At 35.0% G+C, this 12,781-nt stretch overlaps 1 protein-coding gene across 2 annotated transcripts in view; it reads left to right on the forward strand.

The window, feature by feature from the left end:
* The window catches only part of LOC145666496 (uncharacterized), a 49,923-nt gene extending 42,079 nt beyond the window's left edge, over positions 1-7,844 (forward strand). For both annotated transcript variants that reach the window (XM_081733760.1, XM_081733761.1), the window contains one exon: positions 7,347-7,844. In XM_081733760.1, the coding sequence (XP_081589886.1) occupies positions 7,347-7,518 (172 nt within the window). In that variant the 3' untranslated portion in view covers positions 7,519-7,844. The remainder of the gene's footprint in view (positions 1-7,346) is intronic.
* Positions 7,845-12,781: the final 4,937 nt, after the last annotated feature.

A 12,781-nucleotide genomic window follows, 5' to 3' on the forward strand; every position in this document is an offset into this window, starting at 1 on the left:
ATAATAATAATAATAATAATAATAATAATAATAATAATAATAATAATGATAATAATAGGAAATCCGGGGCACAAGAGATTGTGAGGAGCAGGGAATATCACTGCAGCTTTGACACTAGTAACTTAGTTAAAATGTGTGGTCACCACATCGATTACCCCTTGCTGGTTTGTTTCCCTGACGGAGACTGGCAGCGCTGCCGACACCAGTTGGGTTTTCACATTGAAAACACCAGCGCTCTTTGCCTTTTGTATCCTCACACAAACAGGTTAACCAGTGGAGGTAGCATTTTGGAATAATTATATATATATGTATTCGACAACTGTGAATAGTACTATAGAATGTTGTATGCTAAATAATCGTGAAGCAATTGGGAAATTGAAGAACTGAGCACACATTACCCTTCTAACAGAGTACATTCGTATGAGAATGTGAAGTGTACGTAGTATCAGGGATTTTTTTTTTTTTTTTTTTTTTTTTTTTTTTTTTACTACACAAGAAAACATCGATACATAATGAAATATAGACTATACTTTTAATGTAGATACAAACGTCATTTGCTTATTATTACTTTTGGAAATATGAATAGGGCCTTATTTCTTGATGACAGGGAATACGTACTTATTAGTGTTACCTGATAACAATAACCTTGTAACTTACGCATTCTAAATATGAAATATTTGTTTTCCAGATGGGGAACGCGAAATTTCATCTATAGTTACAACACACATGCAAATAGTACAACACATATTATTAACAGAATAATTTTAATTTTTCATTATTTTTATGCATCATTTTAAAATATAGGGCTTTTTTGCTGAAGTACACCAATTTGTCAATGTCATACATATTAAACTAAAACATTACCGTATGAGTATAAAAGTATGTGATGGAATACTTTGTTACATTAAGCCACAACATTGTGTAAATGAAGTTATTAGAAAAATAAATAAACAAGTAATATAATCAAAATGCTAAATATAATCGAAGCCCTGTTCACAATTTAAATATCTATAAGCCCCTAGGCAAGCTTCTACGTTGAAAAAGAAGGTAAACAAAATTCACAAGGCCACGCTAAACTAGAGATGCAAGGGCTCGGAAAAAAACCGGCTTTTTTGGAAAAAAACTCGGTTTTTTCTGCTTTGCTTTTTTGCTTCGGAAATTTTGGGCTTTTTTCAAAATACTGCTTTAAATTGATAAAACAGACTTTGTATCGCTTCTCTATAACACAAAAAATCATTTAATTAGTGGTTGATGCTGATAATAATATAAAACATCGAAAATAAACTATGAATTTCGAAAAAATATTTCAAACAATTTTTCTTCAACATATTTACATTATGAATTCCACAGGATTAACCAATGTATATAATAAGAATTTTTTAACCTCCTATATACAAAAGTAAGCAGAGTTGGCAAGAACCGTGGTTGTTTTTGAAAATGCCAAAAACCCGTCTTTTGGGGGATGTTTAAACCAGGCTTTTTTGGTTTAAACCAGGCTTTTTTGACTTAGATTTTTTGCTTTATGTATTTATATTACATATTCACAGAAATAGCCTAAGTTTGTTTCGCCTTTATGTTATTATGCAACAGCGGGGTTATGCCGGAAGAACTCCCGTAAGCTTAAAGAAGTGCGGTCAGTAAATTTCTTAATTTGAGAATCTCCCGCCCTAGCCATTGGGAAAATCCCGTCATTACTTGAAATGTAAGACAATAACGGGAAAATCCTGTTATTGCTTTGCATGTAAAATTTAAAGGTCAACGTACCATAATCAGTACGCTAAAACTGAGGTATTAAATTACAAATTTAGTACCGGTACGTAGATATCATTGAAAGTCCAATCCAAGCTATGTTGGAAGCTACGTAAGTAATCGATAAATTTTGCCAATTTCTATCAATTAAGCAATATTGGCTTCTTTATAAAACAACACGCATTTAGGCATGTAGAAATATACAATTTGGTTTGTTTCGTATATTTAGGCTTAACATCCTTACGAAATACCGAGGTTATCAAGGAGAAGACTTTCGCTTAAACTGACATCCGAACCGCTACTTGGGTTACGCATGAAAGAAGGATTGTGGTTCGACCGAGAATTGAACATGGGACACCTTGATTAAAAGGTGAAAGGGAAATAAAACTATTGCAGGTAGTTTGATATCTGGAAACGTCACCATGAAGTTCACACGATTCGCATTTTTCATTCTTTTTATTTTTGTGATTTAAACCAGTTATTAAAAAAAAAAAAAAAAAAGTTGGTGTAAACCAGCCAACCCTAAAAGTTAACACTTCTTTTTAAAGAATACACAAATAACTAGCAAAATAGTATGTAGTATTTTTACTTCAAAATATTCCATACCCTCTTTTTGAAACAAAATAAAATTAAAATAAAACATAAGAGAAATACTTAGATTTATATGATACACTTAAAGGCTGCACATCTAGAGCTTTTGGTTCTGTATATTCTTGAAATTCTACAGTTAAGTTTTATAGAACCACCATCACAGTTTACCCAATCCTCAAGTTTTCTGAATTTTTAACAAGAGGGATTCAACATATCATTACGGAACTCCCCCCCCCCCAAGAAAAAAAGACTACGGAATATATTTAAGTTAAGCTAAATACAACTGCACAACAAACATGACTGAGTGATTAGCTTTTGCGCTTCTCTCGGGAAGTCCGGGATTCAACCAGCATTCGACCATTCTGACAAAGCTTTTCTTCATTCCATCTGTGAATGTAGAAATAGTGCGTGTACTGTGAGTTGGGCGACTTCCTTTTTTATTGTTTTTAAATCGTTATTATTACTAATTACCAGCAGTGACGGTTTTGCGAAGGTTAGGGGGACGGTCTTTCGGACTGAAGCCCGTTCCCCAAAGTTACGGAATGTCTGCAACAAACGAAATATCTATTATTTATGCCTTTACTCATAAACTTTAAGCTCCCGCCAAATAAAAATTACGAATATTTAAAAAAACTAAACATTAGTAAGAAATCCTTCCCAAAATACTTTTCTAAATCCGCCACTGATTCTCAGTATAAAATGATTTTTAAAGTTGTATCCGGAAGATTATTGCTAAACATATAAACGAAACGAAATATTAGTTATGCCTGTACTCATAAACTTCAAGCACTTCCCAAATAAAATTAGGACTTTTTAGGAAACGAAACAATCAGAAAAAACCCTCCTAAAGTACTTTTCTAAATTCGCTACTGATTATTTGTATAAATTGGTATTCAAGGTTGTGTCCGGAAAATTATTGCTAAATCACTTCACAGCTACAGTATAACAGAAATGTGGAAGTACGGTTTGACGGATATATTGAAAAACGTATGCTTTGACGGATAAATAGAAAAACGGTCAAGTTTAACTTTTGCGCTAGAAGCTAGAGTACTAAAAGCTCTTAGAAATGAAACACGGATGACAAACTAGAGAAGAAAAAAGATGTCGATAACTCAAAAGTTAAAATAAAGTTAAGTAGCCTCTAAAATTACCCTCAAATACTACATTCTTCATGTTAACTTTAATTCGTAAACATGTGCTCCATCCATCTTGATGGTGAATTTCAGAGCGAAATATCACATTCAGGTCATGGAATTTTTATCTAACTATAGAATATACTATAAGAAAGCTATTTAGATGGAAAAATCATGAAGTTGAAAAAAGCCAAAATTTCCAAAATTCTCGTTTTTTTCCCAAAAAAGCCGGCTTTTTATGTGAAAAAAACCATCGATTCAAAAAAGCCGGCTTTTTTGCATCTCTACGCTAAACACAAATTCAGGAAAAGTTAAAAGAAAAAAATATTAGTAAAATTTCTAACTCTTCCCTCCAAAATTGTCTCAAATCAAGTAAGTAACTTGCTTAAATTATACTGCTTTACCACTTTTTAAGTTTGTTCATAGGTGTCCAAAAATACACTCGAAGTATCAATACAAAGAAATCAAACAAAATAGTAACATTTCACATTTATTTATATAATGAGTATGTCATAGTTTTTTTAAACTTAATGTTCATTTCATGTATAATTTTTGAAAGAAATAATTTGGTTTCAAATGTTATATTCACGCAAAAAGAAAGCAAAATATACTATGGCAAATTAAAGTGAGATTACAGCATTACAGTACAGGGTTTTCATAAAGTCTGGACGGATTTAATTCGCTTATAATTTACATAAAAATGCTTATATTGAAATCAAATAAAGTGCAAACGGTAGCGGAAGGATTAAATTTTTACCTGTAATCTGCACCAGCTCAGTTCATTCACCGCCACACCTCCAATTGGGCGCCATTTACGTCCACACATTCGCGTAGGCGGCGCTGGAAGCCATGTTCCAACTACTTGAGCATGGCGTCACAGAAGTTGAACAGGATGTCCAAATCTTCATCATGCAGATCCTGGACTATCTTGATTTTGTAACCTTTGGCCTTGGTCGTCTTTTTGGCTATCTTAAACACGGTTGTCTGTGGAATTCCGAGTTCCATGGACCGTCTAGGAATCGACTTCTGTGGGCTGTTGATGATGCTTTCCCTTACCCTGCTCACTGTTGCAGGCGATGTTGGCGGCCTCCCACTTCGAGGACGGTCCAGGACGCTTCCTGTCTCCAAGAACTTAGCATGCCACTTTCGGATTGCACTCTCAGTCGGTGCCGGCTTTTTGAACTCTTTGATGAACTTTCGACACACCAGAATTGGTGATTTTAGCTCTGCGTACCACAGAACACATTGCGCTTTCTCTTTCACCGACGCCATCTTTGATACGGTAAAAACAATAGTCTTCTCAGAGGAGTTTTTCATTTATTTATTTCTTTAAAAGACACACACACCAATACAACTTACAACTTACTTTTAACAGTCAACATTGAAACAACAATGAAAACAACAATGGATGGAATTTGGTAAGAAACTGACCCTTGCCCTCCCTCTCCCTCTCTCAACGTGTTCAGAGTTGCCGCTTATCTAACAGTGTTGCCAACTAAAAATGTAATTCTTCCGCTACCGTTTGCACTTTATTTGATTTCATTATGAGCATTTTTATGAAAATTATAAGCAAATTAAATCCGTCCAGACTTTATGAAAACCCTGTATATAAAAACTTTCTTTTTTTTTGGTTATAAATGTACACATTCCATTTTGAAAAGTAGTTCAAATAAGATGCTAACGAAATTTTACTGACAACTCTCGAAACTTATCTAAGAATCAACTTTTAAAAATTGACAAAAGTTCTGGGTATACTTCATGAGAGAGGAAAGAAAGAATACAAATATAGATTAAAACTAGATTTTTTTTTAAAAAAAATAATCTACATTTAACAAGAATATAGCTAAACAAATCTAGAATATTCTATAAAATAGATTTAAATAAATCTTCAGTCAGATCAATTGATTTCCTAAATTCTCATTGTACCACCTTATATATATATATATATATATATATATATATATATATATATATATATATATATATATATTAGTGTTGTTGTTCATTATTATGTTTGATCTAAAATTGAAGTTAACTGGTAATAGATAATTTTGTACTATTTTGAGCACTATTTGTTGTTACAAACCCTACACCTTATCTTAAATTGAAATATAATAAATAAAATACAAATGGTTCTCTTAGTAAGATACGTTATTATAGAAGTAGTTTTTCATTTACCAGTTTAGAAGTTTGTAATAAATACCTCATATACGTATAGATAGAATAGGAAAGTTACAAGGTTATTAGCATGCTATTACTTGGAGTCAAGAAAGTTATGTCTATTTATGTTTCGTAAAAAAATGTTATAATAATAATAAAGTGGCATTCGCTTTTGTATACATTAATAGTATCTTTATTCAAAGGAGACAGTTTGTTTCTAATTGCTTACAACTGCCTATACATGACGGAGAGAAAAGCTAATGTAAAAGAAGAATGGATTTGTTCTCGCTGTGTTTATTTTTTTCTGCTTTCAGAAAAGAAAACGTACTCCAACGCCTCTTCACTGAAATGCCATAAATATGTCATTGTTGGAAAGGGTCCCCTTACAGCTGTGGACAATGCTCAAACTTCAAAGTAACCTCCGCAATTGCTCTCCGCAACCTGCTAGAAGAGAGAACGCAGTATCGTCAATGCGTTGTTGCAAATCTTCACATGAAAAAAGGGGAGAATAAATGACTTAATTGGAGGCTTTTAGTAAAATTATAAGCTCATATAATGAATCCTTTATTATCAACCTGATTCCATGCAAATTTTTGTGAAGATTTGTTCATTGCCTGGTGAGAAAAACGCGAAAAAAGTTTCAATGTTATTAGATAGGGGAAAACTTGATTCAGCGAAGAGGTACAAACCGCCTTAAAACTCGGTGCCTTGCGATGCAAGAAATTGCGCACAACCTACTCCAAATCAGCATTGTTTTGGAAGTGACGTCCCGAGAGTATAGGTTGCAATACAGCGAACAAGTGAAAGTTCGATGGGGCAAGATCGGGGCTGTAGGCACAGTGATCTACATTATCTCTTTACTACGAGACATGACCTCTTCACCATACACGGTATGTAAGAGCTCATGGATGATGGACATAATAATTCCATGTGCCCAGCCATACCGGATAACAGCACGCACCTCTATTGGCGACCACGTTGTCAGCACACGTCTGTCTGCCATCGTGATTTATACTCAAAAAGCCTTGGACACGTCGGTCTGCTGCTACTTACTCTTCTTCGATGCTCTGTGCATGCGTCATTCCACCTCCGCTTACGCTCGCTTCCATCCTTGAACCAGCAACGGGTGTGGTTTATTATGATAATTGTTTGTCTCACTTACTATACCATCTTCTAGTTCAAAACAAATGACGAAACTTACTTCAGGAACTTCCCTCTTATATTGACACAAAGGGTTCCTTTGAAGGAGACCCATGAGAGATGGTAACTGAAGGCCAATCCGATGCTGTAATAAATGAATTACGGTGAAGTAAGTTGTGAAATTATGGCAAATAGGCTATTCTAGAGTAAATTCAACCCTAACTTACTTATTTTCCAAGAATTTATGTATGTCAGATGGTCACTAAGTTAAATAGCATATGATCAGTAGTCAGGGTTTTGTAGTAAGGAAAATGTAATGGAAATTGGAGTGGTGGAATGTTCATAAATTACTTGTAAAATACTTTTTTCATACAGAAAGATGTTTCTGCTATACTTTGTGATGTGTAGTAAGGGTGTTTCAAAGTTTAGGATAATGTGAATAAGTCACAGGATCAGTGCAAATTGCAGAGGTATAAGCAAGTATGGAATCTGTTAGAAATATTTAAATAAACTAAGACAAAATGTATCTTATTCCTTGTATTAATTTCAAACTGACTTCTTCATTTCTTGCAGGTATCCACAATTTAACGAATCTTTTTCTACAGTGCCTGATGAATATGATAATGCAGTAAGAATTGGTTCAGAGTTGAGGGACTGCGACAAGACTTTCTTTAGATGTCCATATGCCCTATTTGGGGCAAAAACAAACTCTTCCAGCGAATTAAGAAAATGTCAGTTTAATTAATTAAATGATCAGTCAATTACGTTTCCAAACCAAGCAGTTTAAATGTTTGAATCTTAAATGCAACTTAAGTTTTGCTACGTATGGGATATTTACACGTATCCTAGTGTAGTTCAAGCAAGGATGCAAATAACCATTCACCTTACTCGCCCGGAGCGTGTGGTTCATTAGTGCGGGCGAGATTTTAATATCACTATTAAAATACCGAAGTTAAGTAAATTATTTCTATTGTTGGATGTGAGCTAGTAGCTTTTTTCTTGGGCTAGCAAAATTTCGTTGCTTATTTGCATCCCTGCGTTAAAGATTTACACGACTGACTTGCAGTGACGACGCCAGCTGTAAGTTCCTAGGGGGGCAAAGGAGGGGCAGATACATTTTCGGGGAGGGGGGCGGCTTTTTTCCACACCAAAAATGACATTTATTATGTTTTACTTACTTTACATTGTGTATTTCGTTGTTGTTTTTATATTAGGCCTATATGATAAACTTATTTCAATTAAAATTTGTAACTAACAAATAAGTAACGTCTCCACATGAAATATTTTTCAATGCAACTTCTGAAACCTAAATTGAATTACTTTCGCGTTTGCTACAAGTAACAAATTCGTCTAGTACTATATGCTCCCCCACTACCCTGCCTTTGCTAAATATTTTGGTCTTATCGGCATATGCAACTGCCGATATATATAAATTTACGAGGGGTTGCTGAAGATCTCGTAATCCAACCCAGAAGGAGTGTAGGTACTAGGTAGAAAGATGAAACTGTAGTTTTGAAAAACATGTTTTCAACAAATTTTCATATTAATAATGAAATTCTTATTGTTTTCTCAGGCATCTGAAGTGATTATGTGTGCCCAAACAGCGAATTTCACGAACATCCAGATCACAACTATTATAACATTTTTGTTCCACCAAGGATAGTCACCAAAGTAAATTAATGAGAAAGTCAGTGAAACACTACGGGACTCTCCTCCATTATATACAGTGGTGAAGAAGTGATGGCTTAGTTCAAACGTGGCGGTTTCTCAACAAATTATGCTTTACATCCAGGATGACTTTACATCCAGTGACTGTTCCCGAAATCATGGATGCAATTTGTGACCTTATTCTTGAAAATTGCAGCATTTCAGCCAGTGGTAGTTATAACCTGGGGCCGAGGTTCCTACGCCACCCCAGTTTTTGACTGACAAAAATAATTTAAGCTATTATTTATACACTTTTTAAAGTGTATAGTAAACTCACGATATACTTATTATAGTTTGAGGTGTGGCTGCAACCCCGTTCCCCACTTTTTACCGTCTCAGTAAAACTTGTGTCAGAGATTGTGGGCATTTCTTTGGAACGCGTCGGTAGCATAATTGAGAATGGCTTGGGTATGCGCAAGTTCTTGACACAATGGTTCCCAAAAAATCTGTCAGGAGAATAAAAGAGTGACGGCATTAAGAGAAGTCTTCTTCCAATTTGAATGTAATGCTGATCATTTCGCTCACGAATAGTAACTATGAACGAAATATGGTTGTACCACTATGATCAACAGTCAATGGAGTAGTAGCACTCATTTCTCCCTCTCCAAGAAGTTCAAGACACAGAAGTAGGTTGAAAAAACTGTTTGCAACATTCTTCTGGGATAAGTATGTAGTCGTACTTAGAGATGCGCACGAGACAAGATTTGTGGCTATCTCGTCTCGAAAATGTGCTGTAAAAGTGATGTCTTGACTCGAAAAATGTATATTTCTCTATTGGAAGAGCCATGTCTCGACTCGAATTTTGTCAGGAAAATCCTGTGTCGACTCGTCTCGTGCGCGTCTCTAGTCGTACTCATAGACTACCTCCGCAACGGTCAGATATTTAATTCAGAATCTCTACATTACTCACAAAACTGAAAGAAAAATTCAAAGTTCAACACCGCGGAAAATGAAAAGAAAGGAATTGTGCTTCTTTAAGAGAATACACCTGTCCATCGAACCCCTGCGAACACAATTAGCATTGCATAATCTAGGATTTCAATGTCTAGATCATCATCCTTATTCCCCAGGTTTAGCTCCGTCTAACTATTGCCTGTATTTATTTCCCAAACTTAGATCTGATTGAACTTTAGATCTGATAAGGGTAGTGTTACGAACAGTGGTGCGAGGAAGTCTCCAGATTTTTTTAACTTCTGCCAAACTGGAGCACTGTACAAGGTAGTATATTGACTCTCGGGGTAGTGTAGAAGTGTAGAAGAAGTAAAACTTCACCATTCTACTTGCACTCCTTCTGGGTTGGGCTACGAATTTTTCAGCAGCTCCACGTACATTTCTAGTCAATATGGTAGACGTCATGTCAGTACTTTGAAACAAAATAAGTAAGGGAGCTAGCGCATACCAATTACTAACTAAAGATCAACACTCTGACAGTACGTTTTATTGGGAGCTAAATAAATAATCAATTTAATTTCATGCATTTATTATTATTATCATTTGCAGGAAGGGAAATCACAACTCTTTTTTCCTTCAAAAAATTAAGCCCTGGTAGTCGCAAATTAAGCTGTTATAAGCTCATCCTCCGAATATTGAAAGCCGAGAATAATGTTTCAGGAAATAGAAGTATAAAACCTTTAAATAAAACAAAATATGAAACTGAAAACTTCAAAACTGGATAAATACAAACAAGTTATGTAATTGGTTTTACCTTTCTTTTATTTCTAATCGAAGTTGATCCAATAAGAAGAAAACAAGTCGACCAAATCTACTATTGTTTGCTAGGCACAGTAATTAAAATTCATAAGATTGAACTGTAACTAAAATTTACCGGAAAAGACGCTAAATTAGAGAACAGAAATATGCGTGCATACCCAGATGCTCAAAAAAGAAAGCTTGAGGACTAATCTGCCACATAGTAAATGCATGGAAAGTAGACTACAATTTGACAATGAGATTGGTTATGATACTGATATAAAATACTATATGTAGAATGTTTTATGATTGTAGGAGTCTGGGGGGCAGTCTGGATGGCAGTCAGGGGGGCAGGAGTAGCCACCAGGGGGGCGCTCGCCCCCCTTGCTTCCCCTCTGGCGTCGTCACTGCTGACTTGCAAACATAAAAATATTGTTTGAAAGTTAGCATAAATACGTTTAAAATACAATAATCAACTTATTTCATGCTTCAATCATATGAGAGACATGTCAAAACACGCACCGATATTTAGAAAGACAAGAAAATGTTAGGAGAATAAATTTATTGTAATTGGTATACGAGTATATGAGTCATTCTTGAAAGTCTGAGCACACTACTGACTTTTCAGATTTTCTTTTTAATTATTGCATATATCTACACAAAACCCAATTTGTTGGACTTGTTCTCTAAAATAAACGTCATTGCTAGTATATATAAAAATAAAACATATCATTCTATTTCCACTGAGACAAATTTATTGAGATGTATACGTGGAATGAAATACAGACCTGTAGCCTTAATAAGAGCGTTACAAATTTCAGGCATTTGTTTGGTTAATTTATCCAACTTTTGCGAAGCTATGCAACTCCAGTAGCTGAAAAGCCTTCCAAAGACCTTCAGTATTCGTTGTAATCTAATTACGGACTGTCCTGTCAAGTTCATCTTACAAGAGCTCAATGGGTAACAAATCCGGTGGCTATGGCGTTTATTCCATTTGTTGGGTGATGTAAGCGTCTTCTTTGCATTACGGATAATTATTGGATAGCTTGGATGAATGTTTGGGGTGGTAATCTTGCTGTAGTGAAAAGTTATTAAACAAAATTCATGTTCCTGGTTGAATTCCACGCCTTAATTAAACATTATGAAACACATTTTTGTCAATTATTCTATTAATTCGAACTATTTTTTTCAATTTGGAAGTCTGTGTAGCATCTCCAAATAGTGATGTTATCTTCTCTGTGTCTTGCTGTAGATACGAACCAGAATGCCATCATTCATATTTCATCGCTCCAGTCTTTATTTTATTTTATTTTATTTATTTATTTATTTTTTGGCTCAGGGAAATCTTCTTTATATTGTTTGCTGCTTGAAGGTATGTTTCTTTACCTCAATCCTATAGTCAAGACAATAGATCTCAAGGCGCTGGACCACCATCCTATTTGATACCGATTGGAAATTTCTCTTTCATAGTTGTGTTGGATCTTCCGGAGTGGGTAATGTTTATTCCGTTTGCTTGTTTCTCTACTGAACTTATCCTTAAGAGAAGTTATTATATTTGGTCGATTTGTGCACTTCCAAATAATATTTAAACCACTTTTTGACCCTCTTTTAAGAGTCCGACGCATTGCACCCCTCGATCACTGATTTTTTTTTTCCCGAAGCAAATGGCACTCTTCTCTCAAAATAGCCACTTGAATGCATGTTTCTACTTTTAGTTAACTTTTTCTTTTCCGCATTTTATAGTATTTGGACATTCCTCGCGCAATTGAACTGGTTTGCTCGAGTGACGTAAGTAAGATCACATGTTACAGATTTGTATTCAATTTGGCCATACTACGTCACGTTTGAATGTTGCATACACAACTGTTCGTTGAAGTAGAGACATTACTGGCAGGGGTTCATACGCACATCACTAGATGTCGTTGAAATGGTGCATCATCAAACAATTGCTGATGTTAGGTGTTTGTTCATTAGTTGTCTGTTTATTACCAAGCAATTTCTTCAAGAAATTCATTTCCATATCAACAAGACCATCCTCATACGAATAGCGTTATTTATTTTCAGAAACGAGTCCAATAAAAATGGTTTTATACTGACACAGAGTATTTTAGTTGAAAAAAGTCTGAAAAATCAATAGTGTGCTCAGACTTTTGACAATGACTGTATCTTGACTACTTTTCGACGTAGTTACCACGAACATTTCTGGTAGCGTGACACAAGCTTCCATATACGTACACTCTGTATAAATATCTGTCATCAGAGAGTCCCGAACTTGAGCACTTTACTGTCGTTGAAACGATTCGATGCAAGCCACTTCTTAAAAGAAAGAAATCGCTGGAGGCAAGGTTGGAACTGTAAGGAGATTTATTGAATAGTTCCTCAATATGAATTGTTTCAACAGTATGAGCAGTTGTATATGGACGGGCGTTGTCATGGATCAGAAAAATTTCAGAGTGCAACGTTCCTCTCCACCAATTTTGGATAGCACATCATAGATTATTCCGTGCCTAGCAAACACATTTACTGTAATTGTTTATCCTGGTTCCAAGAATTACCAAGAATCACACCTTTTTTGTCTCAAAACACGGTTGCAGTGATGTTGTGAACTGATG

Source organism: Thermobia domestica, chromosome 12 (genome assembly GCF_964235325.1).
Source record: "Thermobia domestica chromosome 12, izTheDome1.hap1.1, whole genome shotgun sequence".
In the NCBI taxonomy this organism is placed as follows: domain Eukaryota; kingdom Metazoa; phylum Arthropoda; class Insecta; order Zygentoma; family Lepismatidae; genus Thermobia; species Thermobia domestica.